The sequence below is a fragment of the Vipera ursinii genome, assembly GCF_947247035.1.
Source record: "Vipera ursinii genome assembly, chromosome: 11".
Lineage (NCBI taxonomy): Eukaryota > Metazoa > Chordata > Lepidosauria > Squamata > Viperidae > Vipera > Vipera ursinii.
In genome coordinates this window covers 4,600,231-4,627,204 of record NC_139524.1, presented here as the reverse complement: position 1 = coordinate 4,627,204, position 26,974 = coordinate 4,600,231, and the positions used below count along the sequence as shown (strand labels likewise).

The 26,974-nt window shown below is 42.1% G+C and overlaps 1 protein-coding gene across 1 annotated transcript in view; it reads right to left on the bottom strand.

The window, feature by feature from the left end:
* MEGF11 (multiple EGF like domains 11) overlaps positions 1-26,974 on the bottom strand; it is a gene marked incomplete at its 3' end in the record, with an annotated part of 406,009 nt that overhangs the window by 83,642 nt on the left and 295,393 nt on the right. The window contains 1 exon segment of the mRNA XM_083371343.1: positions 25,918-26,020. Coding sequence (XP_083227469.1) covers positions 25,918-26,020 — 103 coding nt within the window.

Below are 26,974 nucleotides of genomic sequence, written 5' to 3'. Positions count from 1 at the left end.
ATTTAGAACATAGAATAATAGGGTCGGAAGGGACCTTGGAGGTCATCTAGTCCAATCCCCAGCTCAAGCTGGAGATCCTACACCATTCTGGACAAATGACTGTCCAGTCTCTTCTTGAAAATCTCCCGGGAATGGAGCACCCACAACTTCTGGAGGGAAGCCGTTCCACTGATTAATTGTTCACTCTGTCAGGAAATTTCTCCTTTTGTCCTAGGTTGGATCTCTCTTTAATGATCTTCCATCCCTTACTTCTTCTCCTGCCCGCAGGTGCTTTGAAGAATGGGTTGACCTCCTGTTCTCTGTGACAGCCCCTCAAGTACTGGAAAATTGATATCAGGTCACTCCTAGTCCTTCTCTTAAACCTAGTTCCTTTAATCATTCATCATAAGATTTAGTCTCCAGACCATTTATCATCTTTGTTGCTCTTTCTAGGACCCCAAACATCTTTTTTCTATTGTGGTGACCAAACCTGGATGCAGTATTCCAAGTATGGCCTCACCAGTGCAGTATAAAGCTGTACTATTGTTGTTGTTAGTTGCGAAGTCGTGTCCGACCCATTGCGACCCCATGGACAACGTTCCTCCAGGCCTTCCTGTCCTCTACCATCTTCTGGAGTCCATTTAAGCTCACACCTCCTGCTTCAGTGACTCCATCCAGCCACCTCATTCTCTGTCGTCCCCTTCTTCTCTTGCCTTCAACCTTTCCCAGCATTAGGCTCTTCTCCAGTGAGTCCTTCCTTCTCATTAGGTGGACAAAGTATTTGAGTTTCAACTTCACTGTACGATTACTTCACCTGATTTGTTAAAGTCTGTTGGAGGAAAACGCATCTTGGTCGTATAGAAAGTGTTACTTGTTTGTTGAGTTCTGTGTAGTCTTTCGCCTTCTTTGCCAAATCAACTTTTTTACTTAGGAAGCTACCTCATCCTGCAGGAGCACAAAAGGCAGCCTACAAATTTACTGCATGGAAGCCTACAAAAGCTACCACTGAATTGTAACTTTTATTGGCACAAGACAAGGAAATATTACACACGTGGAGTGGGTGGGTTGCTTTCAAATTGTGGTGTTGGAGAAGACTCTTGAGAGGCCCTTGAGCTGCAAGAAGATCCAATCAGTCAATCCTAAAGGGAATCAACCCTGACTGTTCTTTGGAAGGACAGATCCTGAAGCCAAACCTCAAATATTCTGGCCACCTAATGAGAAAAGAGGACTCACTGGAGAAGACCCAATGTTGGGAAAGATGGAAGGCAAAAGGAGAAGGGGACGACAGAGGATGAGATGGTTAGATAGAGTCATCGACTCAATGAACATAAATTTGGGCGGACTCAAGGAGACAGGGGAGCCTAGAGGGCTGTGGTCCATGGGGCTGCAGTCAGATATGACAACAGAGGGGCTGAGTAATTATAAGTATATTTAATAACTTGAATGAAACAATTAATACCACTTTACAAGGCCTTGGTAAGGCCACACTTGGAATACTGCATCCAGTTTTGGTCACCATGATGTAAAAAAGATGTTGAACTCTAGAAAGAGTACAGAGAAGAGCAACAAAGATGATCAGGGGACCGGAGGCTAAAACATAGAACGGTTGCTGGAATTGGGTATGTGTAGTTTAATGAAGAGAAGGACGAGGGGGGACATGATAGCAGTTTTCCAATATCTCAGGGGCTACCCCAAAGAAGAGGGAGTCAGGCTATTCTCCAAGGCGCCCGAAGGCAGGACAAGAAGCAACGGATGGAAACTAATCAAGGAGAGAAGCAACCTGGAACTAAGGAGAAAGTTCCTGACACCTAGAAGAATTAACCAGTGGAACAACCTGCCTCCAGAAGCTGTGAATGCTCCAACACTGGAATTTTTAAAGAAGAGACAGCCATTTGTCCGAAATGGTATAGGGTTTCCTGCCTGAGCAGGGGGTTGGACTAGATGACCTCCAAGTTCCCTTCCATCATCATCATCATCATCATCATCATCATCATCATCATCATCATCATTATTATTATTATTATTATTATTATTATTATTATTATTATTATTATTATCTACTACTACTACTACCACTACTACTACTATTACAGAGGCAAGGAAGTTTCCAACAGATCCGGAGGGTGTGAGGCTGAGGGAGGCCAGAGCTGACAATTCAGAGTTGCCTGGCTTTTTTCAGCCTGAAGGCCCCACTTGGTCTTAGATTAACATCCCAAAAGCCAGGCAACTCTCTGAATTGTCAGCTCTGGCCTCCCTCAACCACACACCCTCCGGATCTGTTGGAAACTTCGTTGCCTCTGTAGTCATTCTGGAGCGGTAGTCTCCACATATTCAGAGAATATCAAACGAACTACTTCAGCTTCCCGGCCTTTGGGGCAAGAATCTGGATTTGGAGATTTGTCTGTGTCAGGGATGCAATCTGCAATTTATCTCTCTCTTCTCATCAGATTCAAGACGTGTGAGATCTAATCTCAGCTGATCGTAGAACTATAGCAGGTTTGTACCTGGGGCTACTAGATTTCAGGATTAAAGGACGAAATATTAACTTTTGCGAGTTTGAGAGAATTCTGATGGGGCAACCTGCCAGAAGGTCAAGGCTGAAATTATTTTATAATAATGTCTGCAGAAGCTTTGGGGGAAGACGAAAGATTAAATTTTTTAAAAGTGAGCTTATTTTTTTGAAAAAAAAATTAAAAACAATAAGCGATGTGATTTTCAGAGATGATTTATAGAAGACTCAGGACTATCAAACTTTTGATTCAGTGATATCCAGGTCAGTTGCTGAAAGCAATTGGGTTATGCCTCAATTAAAATTCTAGCGGTGTCTGCATTGAGCAGAGGGTGGACTAGATGCCCTCTCAGATCCCTTCCAACTCTTGAGATTCTTTGAACATTGACCCAATAATAGAATGCAGGAAAAACTTATATTTTCCAGAGAGTGTTGATGGAACATCTTCTTGTACATAATTAGGAATCTGTGTATACATATTTATTAGAATTATTAATTTAATAATTGGCTGAGCTTGTTTATTCAGTGCTACACCTTTTGGTGCCATGGATATGGCATTATATGTGCACACGTTGTATAAATTATATTTATTGCAGACGTTGGGTTATTCTTCTTGTAGCATGGAACTTTTTTTCTTGATCATTATGTTATGCCATGGAAGTTTCATGTATTGCTAATGAGTCCAATTGGAGTGGACAGCAAAGAAATGTAATTAATTAATTAATTCTGCAGAATATTTAGTAGCAACGCAAAAGTGCTTTTAGTTAATCTTCAGTTAATTACTCAGCATTTATGTAACAGTGCAGACTTTTCCTCCAATTAAAAGCAAACAAATTGAACTGCAATGAAGAGCAGATGAAAACAGAAATTGAACTAATTCTGTGATGCAGAAAGAGAACGAAAAATATTCTCCTTTAAATAAAAGACACTCTATCTCTTTTTTTCCTGCTACTTCCCATAACTTTTTAAAACTTCTCTGTGGCATAATTTAGACCCATGCCTGAATCATTAGTCATCATTGGCATCCTTCAGTCTCGAGAGACTATATTTATTTTTTTATTTATTTATTTTAATTCCATTTATATCCCGCCCTTCTTCGAAGACTCAGGGCGGCTTACAAGCTTGGCAGTAGCCTTCATTCTATGTATATGCCTGCTTATTAGGGCTTTCACACACACCCCAAGCGGCATTATTACAAAGTCAGCTTAATTGCCCCCAAAAATCTGGGTCCTCATTTTACCTACCTCGGAAGGATGGAAGGCTGAGTCAACCTTGAGCCTGGTGGGATGCGAACCTGCACTAATTGCAGGCAGCTGGTGTTACTTAAGGAGGCGTTAGCCCACTGCTCCACCAAGGTAAACAAATTGATGGTGCTCTGAATGGTATGGTGCTCTGAAAAGAGATCCTAAAGCAGCTTCTGGTGTGGCTAAAAAGGCTAATTTGAGAGTGGCAGTCCCTTCCACACTGAGGGAACATACAATCGGTCCAGCCCCCAGATTTCCCAGATTTCCGCTGGTTCCAGGACTGCCTCTTTGCCTCAGCCTGCTGCACAAGTGTCTCTTCGAATTGGAGAAGGCCACGCTGCGTCTTTAGCTTCCAGGTTGAACGATCATTAGTAGTACCGCTTTATAAAATCTTAGTAACGCCACACCTGGAATACTGCATCCAGTTTTGGTCACCACATTACCAAAAAAAGATGTTGAGACTTTGTGGAAAAAGTGCAGAGAAGAGCAACTAAGATGATTAAAGGCCTGGAGAAGAAAACATATGAAGAACGGTTGCAGGATTTGGCTATGGCTAATTCTAGAGAAAAGAAGCACTAGGTGTGACATGATAGCAGTATGCCGGTATTTGAGGGGCAGCCACAAAGAATAGGGGGGTGACATTATTCTCCAAAGCACCAGAGGGCAGGACAAGAAACAATGGATGGAAACTAACCAAGAAGAGAAGCAACCTGGAATTAAGGAGAAACTTCCTGACAGGGAGGACAATTAATCATTGGAACAGCTTGCCTCCAGAAATCGTGGGTGCTCCATCACTGGAGGTTTTTAAGAAGAGACTGGACAGTCACTTGTCTGAAATGGTATAGGCTCTCCTCTTTGAGCAGGGGGTTGGACTAGAAGTCCTCCAAGGTCCCTTCCAGCTCTACTCGGAATTTGAAGTTTGTGGACTCTCTTTAGAGAAAAAGAAAACTAAATTGAACAAAATCATGATCTGACTCAGCTTATATTCTTCATCAAATACTTCCAGAAATACAGTTAATGAGAGGGCACACTGAAGCTTTTGATAACTTCAGAAATATTGATTACATTTTTTTTAAAAAAAAGGTGGTATCGTTAGGAGCCATCTTTAAAGTTTCCCAAAGACAGCATTTTAAAGCAATATTTAAAATCTTTTTCACTTACTTGAAATGAAGCCAGTAAAAAAAAAAATCAAAGCTAATTTCTAATGGGAGTGTGTTATATTAAAAGCTTCCAAAGACCCTCGCAAAAGGCAGCGTTTCCATTTCAAATGGAAAAGATATTTCCCTGTTAAAAAAGGTTTCAATAGAAAAAGATAAATTTGGTCAGTAAAACTATCAACTAACATCTCTTGCTCATTTCTGCTGTACCCCTTTAAAAAGAAAAAGTCACGTAAAGAGAGAGGAATGATTTTAAAAAATAGATTCTTAAATCCTTAAACATGCCAAAACCCTGAATATAATTATTAAAAGCATTTAAATGCAAAACCAATGGACAAAACCTGAATGAAAGGATGGCAAATGAGAAATAAGTGGGAAATAGATTCAGGTAGTCCTTGAATTACAATCATACACTCAGTGACCATCCAAAGTTACAACGGCACCGGAAAAAGTGACTTATGACCATTTTTCACACTTACGACTGGTTGCAGTATGCTTATAGTCACATGATCAAAATTTGGACCTTTAGCAACGGTCGCAGTGTCCCAGGGTCATGTGATCCCCTTTGGTGACCTTCTGACAAGCAAAGTCAATGTGGGGGGGGGGGAAGACCCAGATTCACTGTGCAATCAAGTTAACAACGGCAGTGGTTCACTTAACAACTTGTAAAACGGGGCAAAACTCACTCTCTGTCTTAGTAATGGAAATTGTAGGCTCAATTGCGGTCACAGGTCGAGGGTTAGCTGTGTATTTTAACGTCTCCTGATTTATAAGAGAAGACAAAGGGAAGAGAATAAAGGCCTTCTAAAACATTCCGTTAATATACATTGAAATGCACAGCAAGAATCTTGTTTTAACGGCTTGGCAGATGCAGTTGAGAGAGCATTTCACCTTATAAATCCTCATTTCACAAAACATGAATGGGAGCCTCCTTATGTACTAGGCTGCTTGTTTACATTCTGATCGTACACAACAGACATGGCTTTTGAATCATCTGACTTTCAGATATCCAGCCAAGATGCAAATGCTGATTTATACTTTGCACAATATATTTACTTAGTGCTGGGAAAAAGAGATGATCTATCTGTGTTTTGCTTCGGAATGGAAACCCTGGAAGGCAATTTATACATTGACTTAAACCATTTCTCCAACAATTACGTGGGGCATAAACTATCAACATTTCCATATTTCCATTCCAGGAAAATCTGTTTTGGAGCCAGGCAGTCATGTATATTGGAAAAAAAGAGATAAATTATACACTCGGTAACGAATTGAGTTTTGCCCTATTTAGCTCTAGGGTTTGAAGTGGGTTTAAGTCACAAATCCTAATGGGATCAAATCTGGGAATTTCATTTTCGGTAGCTTTAGGATAGGATGGAGGTTAGCTAGAATGAATTCTGGTTACTGCCTTCTTCCTTAAGGGAGAATAAACAGGTTGGGAAGCGAGGGACACACAGAATGGACTTTTTAATACTTGAAACATGATCTTTGTAGTACTGTTGCGCTGGCTAACTAACATGGGTTTTCTTGCATTTTATATTTGCTTTTTCAGATGTATTGCTAATCGTTTGCCGTAAGCCTCAACTTTCAAGAAAAATCCTCTCTTTCAGAAACCAGGACTGGCAGGAGAGCATCCAATAACAGTTCCGTTTTTAAATGTTCTCAAGCCTCCAGGAAGAAAGAAAATAATCAAGATCAAAGCGCTGAGTCTTACCCAGAACCATTTTGATGTTTTACTTGGGAAATGTTTCTTTTACTTTTACTCAGAATACAATGTGCTTTTTTATGGCTATGCTCACATATTATTGGATGCTTTAATTCTTGCGATGCAACTGAACAGATGACTTTTTCTAAACCAACCAACTTTTGCTTTGAGGTTCTTTGTTGTGCTAACTATAAAAGCAAATGTACATTTACTTTTAAAGTAAAAATAAATTGCTCAGCTTCCCCCTTTTCTTAGGGAGACCCCACCTTATCAGAATGCTCTAATAAATTGCTTTTAAATGGTCTTCTGACTCAGCTGTTTACTGGAAAAAGTAAACTGAGGCAAAACCTAGGGCCAGATTTGCCCAACAAAAGAGAATAAAATAGTACTGCTGATGAAGCTTTATAAAAAGGTTGAAATGTCTCTATCCCTTCTTTTGAAGACCTCGATGGACTTCTAGCAATGCCAGCCCCTTCAAAAGAAAACCTTTTTTAAAAAAAAAATTAGTACTTCCAAAGCTGCTCCTGTGGACTGTTCAGTGTGGCATGCTATTTCCAGGAAGTGCAGAAGACTATGTGACTGCTCTTGTAGGCTACTCAATGTTGCTTGATTGCAACATTGCAATCTGGTCATTCCAGGAAGTGAAGAAAAATGCACTTATCTTGTGGACTGTTGAAAGTTGCATGGTAATTCCAGGAAGTGCAAAAAAAAAAACCCCTAACCCTTTGCTCCTCCAAGAACTCAGCTTTGCCATAGATAACCTAAGCCCTTTTAAGGTAAAGGTAAAGGTAAAGGTTCCCCCGCACATGCGTGCTAGTCGTTTCCGACTCTAGGGGCCGGTGCTCATCTCCGTTTCAAAGCCGAAGAGCCAGCGCTTGTCCGAGGACGTCTCCGTGGTCATGTGGCCGGCATGACTAGACACCAAAGGCGCATGGAACGCTGTTACCTTCCCACTGTACTGGTCCCTATTTTTCTACTTGCATTTTCACGTGCTTTCGAACTGCTAGGTTGGCGGAAGCTGGGACGAGTAACAGGCGCTCACTCTGTTACGCGGCACTCGGGATTCGACCTGCCAAACTGCCGACCTTCTGATCAACAAGCTCAGCGTCCTAACCCACTGAGCCACCGCATCCCCATAAGCCCTTTTAATGTGTCTTAAAAAAAAGCAAGACAACACCCTTGTGCTGCCTTGAAAAGTATATTCCTAAAAGTAGACTGTAAATTGAGCACGGCTTTAACTTGCTCCTCTAACAAGTGCCCAGCAGATCTGCAGGCAGGCATTTAAACTCACTGCTTCTCAGAGCTACTTGCTTAGTGTCATGAACATTACTTAATTCCTCTTTCCTGACTGCTGAACAAGCTGAAAGTTCTCTCCATGATGGCGAAGAGCCCCACCAAGCTGAATCAACATTGGATTGTTCACTGAAGGACACACAAAATGGTCCCACTGAAACACTTTACCTCCTTTCACAGAGTGCACCCAAAAATAATGCAGTGGTCTGGTTTTGGCTTAGAATTTGTGCAAAACCAGATATTGTGGTCGGTAAACCAAGATTTATGTTTCAGTGTGGTGTGGGAAGCCAGCCCAGGGGAACTATTCAAGTTAATCTACTGTTGTAAATGCAGAGCCTGGTGGCCAAGGGTCCCTCAATAGTCATTTTGAGCAAGGCTCTGGGCCTTATGTAGATTATATTAATACAGAATACAGAATAACAGAATTAGGAGGGACCTTGGAAGTCTTCTAGTCCAACCCCCTGCTCAAGGCAGAAGACCCAGGGGCAGGCAACCTTGGCTCTTTGATGACTGGTGGACTTCAACTCCCAGAATTCCTGAGCCAGCCTGGCTCAGCTTGGAAACCTCTCCCTTTCCCCTCAGCGTGGCTGGCTCAGGAATTCTGGGAGTTGAAGTCCACCAGTCATCAAAGAGCCAAGGTTGCCTACCCTGTCCATCCCAGTCAAATGGTTGTCTAATCTATTCTTGAAAACTTCCAGTGTTTAGGCACCCACAACTTCTGAAAATAAGCCGCTCCACTGATCCACAGATTTCACCATCAGAAATTTTCCCCCCAGATCCAGGCTGGATCTCTCCCCAATGATTCTCCCTGTCCTGCTGTCAGGTGCCCTGGAAAACAAGCTGCCCCCCCTCCCTTTCTGCCTGAAAAAGGAAAATCTGGAATTATTTTTAAATAAAGAAAGAAGTTACGAAGCTGAAATTGGGAACAGCCTTGGACTAAGGTTGACCCATACAGCTTCAGATTAAAGATTGGACTTGCAAGGAATCTGAGGAGTGTCTAAGACTAAGTTACTGAGGCAGAGAGAAAAAAAACCCCATCTATTTTAAGGAAGTTCCAATGTTCTAATTCCTCTGCATAAAATCCAGCAATGGATGCTTAGCTCTTAGCCTGAATTTCTGTTCCATGTCAGCTTCTGGAAATCAATCTCTCTATTTCTATCTCTCTCTATATCTAATATTTCTCTATATGGGTTCCTTTAAGTCAGTATTTTCCTGGCAACGGCCTGAATTACAGTTGGTCCTTGACTTACCACCACAACTGAGTTCAAAATTCCTGTTGCTAAGCAAGAGAGTTGTTTTGTTCCATTTTACGACCTTTCTTGCCACAGTTGTAAAGTGAATCACTGCAGATGTTGTTGGTAACACAGTTGTAAAGTGAATCTGGCTTCTCTTCTCTTTTCTTCTCTTCTCCTCTCCTCTCCTCTCCTCTCCTCTCCTCTCCTCTCCTCCCCTCCCCTCCCCTCCCCTCCACTCCACTCCATATATTCTATTCTATTCTATTCTATTCTATTCTATTCTATTCTATTCTATTCTATTCTATTCTATTCTATTCTATTCTATTCTATTCTATTCTATTCTATTCTATTCTATTCTATTCTATTCTATTCTATTCTATTCTATTCTCTATTCTATTCTATTCTATTCTATTCTATTCTATTCATTTCTTCATAACATTTTTATTTATTTTTGCTAAAATTTGCCTGGATGAAATCATTGCACTACATTAAAAAGAGCTTTCAAATAAGAACTAAAGCACTATTGCTAAGAGAAGCAAAGTGCTACAGCTTTCTCTCTGAGCAGTGGGTTGGACTAGAAGACCTCCAAGGTCCCTTCCAACTCTGTTATTCTGTTCTGTTCTATTCTGCTCTGATTTTGCTTATCAGAAGGTCGCAAGAGGGGATCACGTGACCCCGGGACACAGCATCTGTCGTAAATACCAGGCAGTTGCCAAGCCTCCTAATTTTGATCACGTGACCATGAGGATGCTGCATAAGTGTGAAAAATGGTTATAAGTCACTTTTTTCAGTGCTGCCGTAACTTCGAATAGTCCCTAAATGAATGGTTGTAGACCCTGCAATTTTCTGGGTAAGGTTTTTCAAAAGTGGTTTGCCATTGTCTGCTTCCTAGGGCTGAGAGAGACTGAATAGCCCAAAGTCACTCAGCTGCTTTTGTGCTTTAATGTGAGACTAAAACTCATGGTCTTCCACCACTATACCAAATATATAATAATAATAATAATAATAATAATAATAATAATAATAATAATAATAATAATAATAATAATAATAATGATAACAACAACAACAACAACAACAACAACAACAATAACAACAATAATGTAATAACATGTAACAGTGATACCCATTGTCATCAGGGCACTGGGAACTATGTCCAAAAACTTTGCAAAATACATCAAGAAATTTCAGCTTCCTGCAATAACTCCAGCAAAGCTACAAAAATCTGCGCTACTCAGAACATCTTACATTTTAAGAAGATACCTGGTTGATACCTAGGATGCTGGCAGCAGCCCGTGTCAACCATTAGTGCCAGTCAATTTGAGTGTTCAGTTGACTGAGTTTCATGTTTTTATGAATAAAAGTTTTATAATAAAATCTTTCATTTCCAATCCTATACAATGATTTTTTTCAGTTAGCAGATTTACCATATTTTCCGACGTATAAGACGACTGGGCATATAAGATGACCCCCTACATTTCCTGTTAAATTATAGGGTTTGGGCTATACTCGCCGTATAAGACTACCCCTCTTCCAACGCACACTAAATAAAAATTAAAAAACATCAGATTTGATTTCAATATGGTAATTTTAATTCAAATGCTTATGACATGCAGGTGCTTAGTAGGAAAACTGTCACTTATAAACATAAGGCTGTTTGTCATCAAACATGTAAACATAAAACAGTGCAAGTGGATTAAACTATAATAATAATAATAATAATAATAATAATAATAATAATAATAATAATAATAATAATAATAGTTGGAAGAGACTTTGGAGGTCATCTAGTCCAACCCCCTGCAATACCCCATCTTTCCTATTTATGGAGATTGATGATGATGATGCAGCCTCAAGTTGTTTCTGAATATCTTTTGCAAAGCCTTCACGGCTGTTCTATCAAGTGCTGGTCTGCAGTGTTAATCCTTGCTGAAGCTAAAAGGCATATATCATCCACCACTTCAATATCTTCATTCTACAGCTGCTTATTCTTCCATTTGTCATTAGCTTGTCATTACATTTGTCTTTTATACATTTAATGTTAGTCCTCTTTTTTTTTAAACCTTAGAACAGGGGTCCCCATCCTTGGCCCTTTCATGACTTGTGGACTTCAATTCCCAGAATTCCTCAGCCAGCATGGCTGGCTGAGGAATTCTGGGAGTTGAAGTCCACAAGTCATAAAGTGGCCAAGATTGGGGATCCTTGCCTTAGAACATAGAATAACAGGATTGAAAGAGACCTTGAAGGTCTTCTAGTCCAACCCCTGCTTGACCAGGAGGCCTTACCCTTCTGGACAAAAGGCTGTCCAGCCTCTTCTTCAAAACTTCCAGTGTCCGAGCAGCCACCATTTCTGGAGGAAAGCTGTTCCACTGATTAATTGTTCTCACTGACAGGAAATTACTCCTTAGGTTGAATCTCTCTTTAATGATCTTCCACCTGTTGTCCCGCCCTCAGGTGCTTTGGAGAACAGGTTGCCCTCCCCACCCCACCCCACGCCCCGGTCTTCTTTGTGGCAGCCCCTCAAATATTGGAAGGCTGCCATCATGTCATCACTGGTGCTTCTCTTCGTTAGACTGGACATACCAAGTTCCCTCAATCCTTAATTGTATGGTTAGGTCTCCAGATCCCTTATCATCTTTTTTAGGGCTTCAACATCTTTTTTTTTGCATCGTGGTGACCAGAACTGGATGCAGTATTCCAAGCGTGGCTTCACTAGTGCAGTATAGAGAACATTATGGCTTCTCGTGGTGTGTTAATAGAATGTGCCCCCCACATACCTGAACTGCATTTACTACCAACCCTGTCAGATGCCCCCCCTCCCCCCAGAGATGTGAACTGCTGAAATGGCTCCAGTAAAAAAAGAATCACAGCAAGGTGGGCCGGCCCTGAATAGCAACAAGAGGAAGAATCAGTCAGAAACCCGTAGCCCCGTAAAGCAAATTGTTGATATTCACTGACCGTACCCTAAAGATGGGATAGCCAGCATGCTGACTTAGTAGAAAGGGATAAATAATGAGAAAGTCACTCAGATGGCTCTATCAAAAAAACCCAAACACATTCTAATCTCATGCTGCATTTTTACATTTGTCTCGTCTTTGAAATCTAGCCTGTAGGAACTACGCTTCTGCCTTAGCTCAAGGCTGCTCAGCGGGCTGCCCAAGCTTTGCACTGCGGGCTGTGGTTGTTTGCATGCTTAATAAACTCCATGTGGCATCTTCAAAGGCTGCTTTCGCTGAACAACAATTGTGGCAACAATTGTGTGAGGACCTAAAGGGTTTCAGAGAGCAGTGATCTGTGGACAGGAACCTGGAGATAAGTTGATGAAGCTTCACAGAAGCCTTGTCATCTAATTTCAATTCATTTACTTTATCTATCAATCCTTCAATATCTCCCATGCCAAGAAGTTTACTGATAGAAGGTTGTGTTTTAAAAGGTTCAAAGTCATCTCTATGTTCTCCAGTTCCAATAAAAATGATTGGACTTTTAGTTGCAGCAACTGCACTCGATGCTCCACCTCTTTCCCTTAAGAGGAAAGAAATGCCAGTTGGGAAACAGAGAAGGGTGAGAAAAAGGCTAAAAAAAATTTTTTTTAGGGTAGAAGAAAAGGCAGAAGGAAACTCTGACAAGCTTTCAGATTTCTGTTATCGCATTATGCCCTAGGACCGGGCTCTCCAAAGTTGGCAACTTTAAAGACTTGTGGACTTCAACTCTCAGAATTTTTTTATATGGTTGCGGTATATTATATAGGGACGCAGTGGCTCAGTGGGTTAGGACGCTGAGCTTGTCGATCAGAAGGTCAGCAGTTTGGTGGGTCGAATCCTGAGTGCCGCGTAGCAGAGTGAGCGCCTGTTACTCGTCCCAGCTTCTGCCAACCTAGCAGTTCGAAAGCACGTAAAAATGCAAGTAGAAAAATAGGGACCACTCTGGTGGGAAGGTAACAGCATTCCGTGCGCCTTTGGCGTCTAGTCATGCCGGCCACATGACCACAGAGATGTCCTCGGACAAGCGCTGGCTCTTCAGCTTTGAAACGGAGATGAGCACCGGCTCCTAGAGTTGGAAACGACTAGCACGCATGTGCAGGGGAACCTTTACCTTTTATATTATATATTCTGGGAGGTGAAGTCCACAAGTCTTAAAAGTTGACAACTTTGGAGAGCCCTGCACTAGAATGGCAATTCTCAAATCTTCTGGTCTCAAGACCCCTCTAGATTCAACTGCCAAAAAGGTCAATGCATCAACAGAGAGATAGAATCAAGATCACATGAAGTGTTAGTGCCACTTTATAAAACCTTGGTAAGAAAACACTTACCACTGCCAATATATACACATAACTGATTTCTATTTTTTTTTTAAAAAAGAGATAACAAAATAACGGAATTGGAAGGGACCTTGGAGGTCATTAGTCCACCAACCTGCTCAGGCAGGAAACCCTATACCAGGAGTGTCAAACTCAATTTTATTGAGGGCCGCATCAGCATTGCGGTTACCCTCAAGGGGCCGGGTGGGTATGGCCTGGGTGGGCGTGGCCTACTGGGTGGGCGTGGCTAGAGTGCGTATGGCCTACTGGGTGGGCGTGGCCAGCTCTACATCGTTCGCATCAAGGGTGCCTATGGGGGCCTGGGCAGGATTGGGACAGAGCTGAGGGTCTCTGGCAGAAGGAGGGTCTCTGGGCCAAGGCAGTGGGGGCCATTCCCTCACTGTTTCCAGGATGGCTTCGCGGGCCGCATGAAACCACTTTGTGGGCCGGATCCGGCCCCCGGGCCTTGTGTTTGACATGTCTGCCCTATACCATTTCAGACAAATGGCTATCCGGTCTCTTCTTAAAAACTTCCAGTGTTGGAGCATTCACCGCTTCTGGAGGCAGGTTGTTCCACTGGTTAACTGTTCTCACTGTCAGGAAATATCTGCTTATTTCCGTGTTGGATCTCCCCTTGATTAGTTTCCATCCATTGATATATACCTTGATATCTAGCCAGACGAGTCTCCAGAATATGTTGCTTTCACCAAAATGGTAGAAGCAGCGTTGTGCCATTGCAATGTAAGACGCACCCCTTTCCTTGGCCTGAGTGATGTCATGACACCGATACAGAAAAAGGGGTGGAGCTGGCATCGCAATAGCGTCTCGTTGCTTTTAGGGGTATGCTCTCTCTCCAACCTCTGTCCAGGAGCCCTTTGTGAAACCTATGCCTTATACCAGGGGTAGGCAACCTCGGCTCTTTTATGACTGGTGGACTTCAACTCCCAGAATTCCTGAGCCAGCATGGCTCAGCTTGGAAACCTCTCCCTTTCCCCTCAGCATGGCTGGCTCAGGAATTCTGGGAGTTGAAGTCCGCCAGTCGTAAAAGAGCCAAGGTTGCCTACTCCTGCCTTATACCAAGCTTTTTTCCCCATGGACCTGGAAGGGGGGGGGCATGGTTTTGCATGCTACCTGGATCCTGTGCATGTGCAGATAAAGCTTCACTTGCTTGCGCAGTCTGGTTCTTAACGGGCCACGGACCAGTATTGCTCCACGGCCCGGGGGTTGGGAACCTCTGCCTTATACCACCTGCAGAACTTTACACGAATTCTCCAGTAAAACCCACTCCAACAATTTCACATTAATTCAGTGACAACTGCATGCCGGCTATAGCCAATGGTTACCGTAGGTGAGAAGAAGCCGTACGCATTAGTAAAACATTGATGCCATCCAATAACTTCATTTTCTCCACAAAGCCTTTTCCCTTCACTCCTGTATCATCTGCTCAGAAACCTAGTTAAAATACACACCAGCTGGTTGTCAAAAGTCGCTGCTTCTCTCAAAATTCAAAGAGGCCTCCCCCGAGTAACAAAAGCAGAAAGTTCTCCTCTTACCAGGTTCTCCTGAATTAATGCGGCCACAAGAGAGTAGAAACCTGTTTTGGTGTCTGAGTGACAGCTCAGCTCTCGCTTTGGACTGGTTCCTCATTCAGCCCTCAAAGGCAGTCTTATCTGTTAGAGATAACAACCACGAAGCATCTTTCTCAACTTCACAGCCACCCTTTTAGCTGAATCTGGGATTGCGTGTTAGAGCTGAAGTTACTGGACACAGGGCTGCAGAAATCCAAAGGAGCGTAAGATGGCGGATTCCCTTTTTACAACCCTGTAGTCCGTATTAGGGGTGGAGTTGAGGCGACTGGATGGAGCTGAGCATTTACTAACCAGATGCCCTTCCTAACACCTACATGGAGTTCGCAGCAGATGTTTTTTTTTCTTTGCGCCCTGAGAGAGAAATATCTGATGCTACCTAGGATTGAACTCTCAACCATCCAAGTGGAAGGCGAGCATCTTCACCTCTAGGCCATCATGCCAGTCCTAGCAAACAACAGTTGGGAATGACTGTGGGGGCATTTGTTGCTAATGTACTTCAACAATTTCTAAGATTGCCCCCTTTGTGGAAGTGACTGGACCAGAGATTGAAAGTAGAAAACAACAGAACTCAATTAAAAAGAAATCGCCACAACAATGAATCAATGTGTCATATGCCAGAGATCCAAAAAGATCATTACATTTCACAGTCAGTGAAAAACAGTAACCATAAATCAATCAACCATCAGGATTCACCCTAAATCAGGGGTAGGCAACCTTGGCTATTTTATGACTTGTGGACTTCAACTCCCAGAATTCCTAAGCCAGCATGGCTCAGCTTGGAAACCTTTCCCTTGTGTTTGACATGTCTGTAGTAGGTGGAGGTTTGTCAAAGGAAGACCCAACCTAGAACTAAGGAGAAATTTTTTGACTGTGAGAACAATTAAGCAGTGGCTGCAGCCATCTCATTGTAGAGTTGACAAAAGGCTTGCCTCTGGAAGTTATGGGTGGTCCATCACTGGAGGTTTTGAAGAAGAGAATGGACATCCATTTGACCAGGAAGGTATAGGGCAGGGGTAGGCAACGTTGGCTCTTTTATGACTTGTGAACTTCAACTCCCAGAATTCCTGAGCCGGCCATGCTAGCCCAGGAATTCTGGGAGTTGAAGTACGCAAGTCATGAAGGGGCCATAGTTCCCCCATGGCTGGCTCAGGAATTCTGGGAGTTGAAGTCCAGCAGTCATAAAAGAGCCAAGGTTGCCTACCCCTGGTATAGGGTCTCCTGCTTGAGCAGAGGGTTGGACTAGAAGACCTCCAAGACCCCTTCCAGCTTATAACTCTATGTTCTAAGGAACAAAGTAATCAGACTACCTTTGAAAAGTTACTCTATTATTTTAAAGCCCCTAAGGCAAAAAAATAAAAATAAAGCCACACTAGATATCCACGGGGGAGGGGAGGAGGTTAAACAAGTCAAGATGGTGATTACTGCCATGCCATCAATGCTTCTCTCCCACCCCATTCTTATGTGCATCATAGTTGGGTCACCAGTTTTTTGACCCCCCTCCCTGTGGATACCCCTGAAGCCACATATTGGCTGGGTTTACACAAGGCATATACTATTTAACATCCCAACAACTGCACCATACGCCTACTAACTTTAATTCATTTTAAATTGGGTTTGGAGTTTTTTGTGTGTGCTTCAGTGGGTTGCTCAATGCAACCATCTGGCTACTTGATGATTCAACATCTTTTTTTCCCCAACTTTCCAAATTGGGTTTGCTCAGCCCTTACCTGAAGCATGCTGTGTAAACCAGCTGCCAATCCTCATCTTTGCCCACAGATGTGATTAAAATCTCTCGTGACTTGGCTCAACAATAGTGAGGAATGTGGTGGACTGTAACTGAAAAGCTGAACGTGGAAATAATGTACGAGACACAAGCCCACAATTCTATTTTTCCCCTGCTCATTTCATTCATATTATTTCCCCTCTGAGGTTTTTTTTAATAATCAACATCTTGAGAACCTGCTTTTCAAACTGTGCAGTTATTTCCCTTTTCCTTGATCTGCGGCACAGAACTGACATCAATGGAAGTCCCGTGTGTGAAGATGAACACACAGAATAACTTTTTTTAGATCAGATTTTCATTAGCCACTACGATCAGGGAATGCCCAAATTGTCCTCATGACATAAGTGAGGGCCTCCAAAGTCCAAGATTCCCCCCCCCCTGATCTTTTCTAGGCCACATCTAATTAGTTTCAAAATTCAGGACTGTTTCAACACCTTCCACTTTTTCCTCTGAGAAATTCATTCCTCAAAATTTATGAGGCCTAATTTGTGAAATGGACAGGAGGATCCGGTCTTCACAAGTTCAAACAGTAATACTAAAATCAAACATCCGACTCTGATTTTTAATCCATGTGATTAGCAATCACAAACCAGAAAGTTCTTTGATTGTAAACTTTGCAAATAGGAGAAGCTAAATGAGAAATCATTTGCATATGGCTTTTTAAGCTACTTGATTTATTTTCCCCCCAAAACACAGCCTGGCAAATTTTAGAATCAAACTAAATATTTGTTGAACAATATTATGAATTGCTTGTGCTGCACCATTTCAGAGGGAACGAAATAGGAAATGTAAGCTTGAATGCTTCTCCGTGCTTAGAAAATAAACCTTGTTTGTAAAAAGTGAGCATATTAAGGAAAGCTGAACTAGTGAATTTCTTGACCAGCTTTTTTATCTTGTTACTACAATGCAAAAAAGATGCTGAGGCCCTAAAAAGATGATAAGGGATCATCTAGGTCAGGGGTAGGCAACCTTAGCTCTTTTATGACTTGTGGACTTCAACTCCCAGAATTCCTGAGTCAGCATGGCTGGTTCAGGAATTCTGGGTATTGAAGTCCACAAGTTATAAAAGAGCCAAGCTTGCCTACCCCTGATAGGTGAGTGTTTCTCAACTTTGGAATTCTGGGAGTTGCAGTCCCAGAAGTGGAATGGAATGGAATGGAATGGAATGGAATAGAATAGAATAGAATAGAATAGAATAGAATAGAATAGAATAGAATAGAATAGAATAGAATAGAATAGAATAGAATATATGGAATGGAATGGAATGGAATGGAATGGAATGGAATGGAATAGAATAGAATAGAATAGAATAGAATAGAATAGAATAGAATAGAATAGAATAGAATAGAATAGAATAGAATAGAATAGAGAATGGTAATAAGAATAGAATAGAATAGAATAGAATAGAATAGAATAGAATAGAATAGAATAGAATAGAATGGAATGGAATGGAATGGAATGGAATGGAATGGAATGGAATGGAATGGAATGGAATAGAATAGAGAATGGGAATAAGAATAGAATAGAATAGAATAGAATAGAATAGAATAGAATAGAATAGAATAGAATAGAATAGAAAATATGGAATGGAATGGAATAGAATAGAATAGAATAGAATAGAATAGAATAGAATAGAATAGAATAGAATAGAATAGAATAGAATAGAATAGAATAGAATATATGGAATGGAACAGAATAGAATAGAATAGAATAGAATAGAATAGAATAGAATAGAATAGAATAGAATAGAATGGAATGGAATGGAATGGAATGGAATGGAATGGAATGGAATGGAATGGATTGGAACAGAATAGACATGACAGCAATCTTCCAGTATTTCAGAGGCTGTCACAGAGAAGAGGGAGTCAAGTTATTCTCCAAAGCATCTTAAGATAGGACAAGAAGTAATGGATGGAAGTTCCTCAAACAGACCGCCAACCTAGAACTAAGGAGAAATTTCCTGACAGTGAGAATAATTAATCAGTGGAAGGGCTTGCCTCCAGAAATTGTGGGTGCTTCACCATGGGAGGTTTTCAAGGGAAGACTAGTCAGCTATTTGTCTGGAATGGTATGGACTTTCCTGCTTGAGCAGGGGGTTGGACTAGAAGACCTCCAAGGTCCCTTCCAACTGCATTATTCCATGTTCTATATTTTAAACATGCTCTCCAAATCTCTCCCTTTAAATATTTCAGGATGAATATTATACTTTAAGCAGCCCATAATAGTTTTTATTTAGGTTCTGCTTATTGCTACACAGTGCCACAGTTAGCCCAAGATGCTTTCTGCCTAAGAATAGAACAAGAAATAATATTTCAACCTCCAGATGCTTCAGCCGCATAATGCCTTTGTCCTCACATCGCTCCTATTTGAAGTATAACTCCAGCCAATCAGGGAGCACAGAAGGAGGCTTAGATGATGTCACAGAGGGCAAACATGGTTGACTTTAGGAGAATGGTAATCTTCTGGGTCTGGTCCCATGGATGGGTCTACTGACTGAAGAGCACACGGCTTTCTTCCTTGAGCAGGTCACTTTGTCATTTGAAAACAAAGAAGTGATATTGTATATTACAGCTGTGCAATAGTTTGCACGGGACACACTTTGGAGCATGGAAGCTTAGTGCCCACCTGGAACTTCCTGAAGCTGCTACATGTTTCCCAGGATTTTCCCAGCGATGTGTTGAGGGACGACAGGATGGCCTTGAGGGACAGGAGGAAGAGCTGCCATCAAGGCAGCAGCAGTCAGATAAGAGGGCCTTGAGTCTGGGCCAGAAAGCAATTTGAGAGGAAAATCTCATAGGAGCCCCTCCCTTGTTCACACAAAGATAAAGGGAGGAAGGGAGGGAGAGGGAAGCCTATTCAGAATTGCAGGATTCTTTTACTAAAGGTGTATAATAAAAGTAAGGCTGACTACATGGCATTGGTTAGATGCACCATAATTTGGGGATGCACCCTAATTTGGGGAAGAGAAATATTTGGTTTAGGGGATGCAGACAAATTATTTATTGTTAGTGTGCTCTGAAGCCCCTTGTTACTGTTGCGTTCAAAGCAATCCACATCCTTAGAGTACACAGTGGGGTTTTTTTGTCACAGAAGGCACTGGAGCGGAGTTCCAGCACCTTTTTTTTAATGGATTTCCAGGTTTTAAAAGTAACTTTTGAAATTTGATGTTTGGTCCACGTGGACTTGAATCGCCCTGTTGAGCATAGCAGGTCTGCAGCAAAATCATTAAAACAGTGCATGCGGGCTGCTTGTGTGTCGAGTCCAATGCAGTGCTAGTTGTGATGGCACTGCTCAACTTATGATTGGTTGTTGGTTGCACACTGAGTGCTTACTGTGGACAATGACTGTTATGTTTCGTTATACAACTGACCTGTGTGGGTGTGTACAGTGACTGACTACGTGCAAAAGGTAAATAAAAGATTAACAAGATATGAGTTCCGGCACCTTTTTTCTTACAAAAAAGGGACTGAACGTACATATGAGGGGTTTTTTTTTGGGTGCGTGTGTGTGTATGTGTGTGTGACAGAGAGAGAAAGAGAGAGAGAGGGAGAGGGAGAGGGAGAGGGAAAGAGAGAAAGTGTGTGTGTGTGTGTGTCATATGCCGGTGTCAGTCAATCCCAGGACTGTACATCTGTCTGAAGACAAATCTTTCTTCAACCCAGTGTCCTACTGCAGATCCTGGTGACTGCCTGAAATAATCTACATGTAAAGAAACTGCTGCATGCGTAAGCTATCACCTACCTCCAAGAATGATGATCTCTGTAGAAATGTTATCCCAAATTACCTAAAATGAGTGCCTTTTTTTTAAAAAAAAGTTCAGTTTTCGCAGACTTTCAGTTTAGTCCTTTTTCTAAAACATGTAAAGGAGATTTTTTTTAAAAAAAAACAACAACAACCCATCTTCTAGATTGTGCTTTATCACATGTATCACATATTGGAGAAGAGGTATTCTTCATTTAGTTAATTAGATTCAATTTGGAAATTGCTCAATTCCCATATGGCTCTGGGTGGCCATTAAGATAGAAGGATGCCAACTTGACAGCACTTTCAATGACATTCAGGAGAAAAATAAAGATAAGCTTTTATCAAGGGGACTGTCTTCTGACAACGTTCTTGTCCTTGGCCATTCCTGAACTGGAAAAGCATAGCATCTCCTGGAATTATCTAACCATCATGGTGTTCCATAACAGTAATGTGGAGACGTCTGGGGTGATGCTATGAGGTTGCTCTAAGTTTCTCACATAGAAATGACCATTGTCTTGATCACCAAAAGTAGGTAGCTAAAAATTGCTTTTTGTAACTTTTGTAACAAAAACAGGGTCCACTTCGTTTCAAGCACTGGAGGCTGTTGGAGAAGTTGAATCCTCCCGGGCCTGTTTTTGTGACACCCCAGTTTATACAACAAAATCTGGAGATGGAGCCACAGAAGCAACGTTTTACATGAACTGGCAGTTATGCAGCGTATAAATGTAATAAATGATTATCATTGTTCATCTTATTTATTTATTTATTTATTTGATTTGTATACCGCCCTTCTCCCTAAGGACTCATGGCGGTGAACAGTGACATAAATAACAGAATGCACAAATACAGATATTGAAAACAAATTAAACCCTAATTTTGCCCAAATGCAGAAGATAGTTATCTTAAAACAATAATTAAAACAGAACCCGTCAGACCAGACCGGATTGCTTAAACAGATATGTTTTTAGGTCGCGTTGGAAGGAGCGAAGGTCAGGAGCCATCTGGAGCTCAACCGGTAAACGGGTCCATAGGTCAGCCAGATGTTTAGACTGGATTTGGCATTTTTTTTAATCTACCTATTAAGTCCTTCCCAAGGACTGGAATAGGCAGATGTGGATGTTTGATGGTGTCAGAGGTATCAGCACAGGATGTAAGCTATTCTGAGTAAAGCTGCCTTTTGCAACTGACCAATGGTGATTTTATCAACCCAATAGTATATTATTATGGTTGGTTGGCTCAGTCAGTCAGATGTTCAGACTGGATATGGCATTTTAATTTACCTATTGAGTCCTAAGTAAACTGCCTTTTGCACTTGACTGGTGGTGATTTTGTCAATGTTGTTGGTGTTCCAGTGGTGATCCAGATGCTTTGGGATTGCACCCAAGGCACCTATAACTATTGGTATTTTGTTTTCTTTTGCCAGAGTCACTTTACTTCTATTTGCAGGCCTTTATATTTTGCTATTTTCTCCAGTTCTTTCTGTTCTCTACTGCTGTCTCTGTACTACCATGTCCACCATCCAGACTTTTTTTTGTCTTTCTTCTTCTTCTTCTTCTTCTTCTTCTTCTTCTTCTTCTTCTTATTATTATTATTATTATTATTATTATTATTATTATTATTATTATTAATAATAATAATAATAATAATAATAATAATAATAATAATAATAATAATAATAATAATAATAATAATAATAATAATTTTATTTATATACCGCCCTTCTCCCGGAGGACTCAGGGCAGTGAACAGGGCAAGCATAAAAAATACAGAGATACAAAAGTTAATAAGGATTAAATATATGCCCACTAAAAACAGTAAATACAAATATTAAAATAACAATAACCCCCCCATCCCCCATCAGGCCAGGCCGGCTTGTTCAAATAAGAATGTCTTTAGGTCGCGACGGAAGGAGCGAAGATCGGGCGCCATCCGGAGCTCAACCGGTAACTGATTCCATAGCTCCGGGGCGCCCACAGAGAATGCTCTCCCCCTGGGGGCCACCAATCGACATTCTCTGACCGGAGGCACCCTGAGGAGGCCCTCTCTGTGGGAATGCACAGGGCGAAGGGAAGTTGATGCCGGCAGCAGGTGTTCCCTAAGGTACTCTGGACCCATGCCATGTAGGGCCTTAAACACCATTACCAGTACCTTTAATTAAGAATTGTTGCAAGTGTTTGTTTGATTTCTAAAGTCCCAGAGCACTTTAGCTTCTTCGTTTTCTATTACTTTGCCTACCGTGGTTCTACTAGTTCTTGCTTGCAGGCAGATGATATTTCTTGCAGATGTTATTGTTATTCTTTCCAAAACCACAGTTCTTAAGTGGTGATTATCGAGCATAGCAAACGATTGCCAGTCAAGCCAACCATCAAGAGCAGACATGTCAAACTCGTGACGTCACATTATGTTGTGCAGCGTATCAGGACGGTTTTGCCATTGCCGGCAATGGGGTGGGCATGGCTTCAGCATGATGCATCCAGCCCACAGGACGGCAGTTTGACATCCCTGATCAAGAGGATTAGAGCAAAATTCTGCTGTCCTAACAAACTTTATATTGCCCAGACTATGTTTCTGGCAATTTTAGATCCAACCAGTTTCTAAGCAAAGTAATATTATCCTGTATGGCAGCGAAAGCTGGACCATAAGAAAGGCTGAGCGCCAAAGAATTGAAGCCTTTGAACTATGGTGCTGGAGAAGACTCCTGCGAGTCCCTTGGACTGCAAGGCGATCAAACCGGTCAGTCCTAGAGGAGATCAACCCTGACTGCTCTTTAGAAGGCCAGATCCTGAAGCTCAAACTCAAATACTTTGGCCATCTAATGAGAAGGAAGGACTCACTGGAGAAGAGCCTAATGCTGGGAAAGATTGAGGGCAATAGAAGAAGGGGACGATGGAGAATGAGGTGGCTGGATGGAGTCACTGAAGCAGTAGGTGTGAGCTTAAATGGACTCCAGAAGATGGTAGAGGACAGGAAGGCCTGGAGGAACATTGTCCATAGGGTCGCGATGGGTCAGACACGACTTCGCAACTAACAACAACAACAATATTATCCTGTTCCTCCATTTTTCCTCCCCTTCCTTCTGTGTTTATTGGTCAAACTTGCCTTCTGATTTGGGAAGATTCCAACCATTTCCTTGGCAACCCTGCCAGTTCCTCAGAAGACCCCTGCCCCAGTGTGAAGCCCCATCAGCCAAGGGAGAAGACAGAGAAGGGTGTACAATGTCCATAATAGGTCAGCCACCATTTCCTGACTTTGGATGCACAGTCCAGATTGCATCCTACCTTGAACTTCAAGAAAAGTGGCCAACTTCTTCCCCAGCAAGAGTTTTTCATCTTGGCTCTCACAGCTGTTACTCAGTGTGATTCTCTAATTGCAGCCCTGGAGCTGTAGTGACCTTTCTAAAAATAAGGCTGTGAATGGCAGAATCTGCCAGCCTCTTGAAATGAAGAGAGCCTTGGCCAGCAAGTACTTCCCGCCTCAATCATGATCTTCCTCTCCATCTTGACCCATAAAATGTGAGTAATAAAGCGCACACCCGCTTTCCCAAGCCCGCCAGAGTGTGACGGTCCAAACAAGAGGACTCTCAGCTCATTAGTGTAGCTGAAGAACCAAGGGGAAAATTTATAGCTGAAGACGTAACACCCAGGTCTGGGTTGCAGAACAGATGTCATGAATCCGACACATGAGACCAGTAAAAGCAGAACTCCAAGGCAAGAGGTCGTCTTAAAGAACATATTTATTGGCTACAAAGTATGGGCACAGTTAAAAGTGAAACCAAGTTCCAGGCTTTGAGAAGCTGGAATTGGACTGGGCAAATCAGCACAATTGGCTAGTTTGTGCAATTTGTCCTGGTTATGGTTTAGGGCAGGGGTAGGCAACCTTGGCTCTTTTATGACTCGTGGATCTCAACTCCCAGAATTCTGGCTGAGGAATTCTGGGAATTGAAGTCCATGAGTCATAAAAGAGCCAAGGTTGCCTACCCCTGGTTTAGGGGGAAGGAGGCAGTGCCCCAAAATAGCAATAGCAATAGCACTTAGACTTATATATCACTTCATAGTGCTTTACAGCCCTCTCTAAGCAGTTTGCAGTGTCAGCATATTGCCCCCAGCAACCTGGGCCCTCATTTCATCAAACTCAGAAGGACGCAAGGCAGAGTCAACCTTGAGCTGTTGAGGATCGAACTCCTGGCAGTCGGCAGAGTTGGCCTACAATACTGCATTTTAACCACTGCACCACCACGGCTCTAATGATGTATGTCCAGTGCAAACAACCAGATCCAAAAATGTAGACTCCAGGCTAACTATTTCATTGCATTCTGCCTATAGTACAGGAATCTCCCCAGACTGCTTGTTTCTCTTGGGAACAGACAGTTAAGTCTCCCTGGAGCTTGTGTGTGTGTGTATGTGTGTGTGTGTGTGTGTGTGTGTGTTTGTGTGTGTGTGGCATGGGGGAAGGCCTGAATCACTTGTGGTTGAGCAATGATTCAAGTCTAATTTCCCACATGTCCTTCTCTCTGCCTGGGTGGACATTTCCCAGCATCTGGGAAGACCCCTTGGAAATCTTACCCGGCCATTTGTTTATTAAAAAAGGTAAATGAGAATTAGCCAGGCAACTGAATTCTGCTATAAGAAACTGTCCAGGGACATTACTCTTAGACTTACGATCACAATTGAACCCAAAATTTCCATTGCTAAGCAAGACAGTTATTAAGTGAGTTTTGACTCATTTTATGCCCTTTCTTGCCACAGTTCTTAAGAATTACAATTGTTGAGCTAGTAACAAGAGCAAGAACACCTAGACTTATATACCACTTCACCGTGCTTTACAGCCCTCTCTAAGTTGTTTATAGAGTCAGCATATTGCTCCCCCAACAATCTGGGTCCTCATTTTACTGACCTTGCAAGGATGGAAGGCTGAATTAACCTTGAGCTGGTCAGGATTGAACTGCCAAACTGCTGGCAGCCAGCATTCAGCAGAAGTAGCCTGCAGTGCTGTCTTCTAACCACTGCGCCACCACGGTTGTTAAGTGAATCTGACTGCCCCATTGACTTTGCTTAGCAGAAGGTCGCGAAAGGGGAACACATGACCCTGGGACACTGCGACCGTTATCAATATGAGTCAGTTGCCAAGTCCCTGAATTTTGATCACATGACCCTGGGTCTGCTACAACAGTCCTATGTGTGAAAAACAATCACGAGTCATTTTTTTCCCCCTGTGCGGTTGTAACTTCAAACAGTCACTAAACAAATGGTTGTAAATTGAGGACTACCTGTACTAACTATCCAGAGCTGCAGGTTGGACACACCTGATTTAAAGTAAAGAATGAAGAGATAGCAGCATCTAATTGAGCGAGAGGGTGAAGCATTTGATAGCCTGCCAGCTTACCTGTCCAGCCAGCAAGGCAGCAGCAATAGCCCGTCAAAGGATCACACCCGTCTGCGTGGTCACAATCACAGCGTTCGCTGCAGTTCAGGCCATATGTCCCATCCTTTCATTAAAAAAAATAATAAAGTGAGCATGGGTGGATGCAGGGCTACCAAGACAAACTTATTCTAACCCTAGAAAATAGAGTTATAGATTCAAGCATACAATTATATGTTTAAAACAGGTGCAATGTTCCTGCTTGAATCCCAGAAAATCTTGATGCCTGGTTTCTTTGCTTAATCAGTCTGGAGCTAATTGGCACAAGAAGTGGCGATTGTTACCAGTTTAGCTAGCTTGAAAAAAAAAAGATCTTAATTTAATTAAGATCTTAATTAAGACTCTGCCAGCTGGCTTGGGGCCCCAATGGGGGAGTATTACACTGCGGGTGGTTGATGGACCAATAGCAGATCCCCTTCCCCACTCCTGCTCATCCTACTCCTTCCCCCCCCATCCTTTAGTCATAACTTGTAATTTGCATTTTTATTACAGTTGGATGTATGTGTCTGTGTGGTTTTATTGTTCTTAGTGTTGTAACCCACCCAGAGTCACTGTGGGGAGATGGGCGGCAAACAAATGTAATAAATAAGCAAATAAATACATATATAAATAAAGATCTAGTCTATTGATAGCTATCTGCTGTAGTAGCTCTCTGGAGTCTATACATCCAATATCTCAGGGGCTGCCCCAAAGAAGAGGGAGTCCAGCTATTCTCCAAAGCACCTGAAGGCAGGACAAGAAGCAACAGGTAGAAACTAAGCAAGGAGAGAAGCAACCTAGAACTAAGAAGAAATTTCCTGACAGTGAGAAAAATTAACCAGTGGAACAGCTTGCCTCTAGAATTTGCGGGTGCTCCATCACTGGAGGTTTTTAAGAAGTGACTGGACAACCATTTGTCTGGAACAGTATAGGGTCTCCTGCTCAAGCAGGGGGTTGGACTAGAAGACCTCCAAGGTCCCTTTCCAACTCACTTATTTTATTCTGTTCTGTTCATTCGTTCAGTGCATTGCTTCTTCCTCCC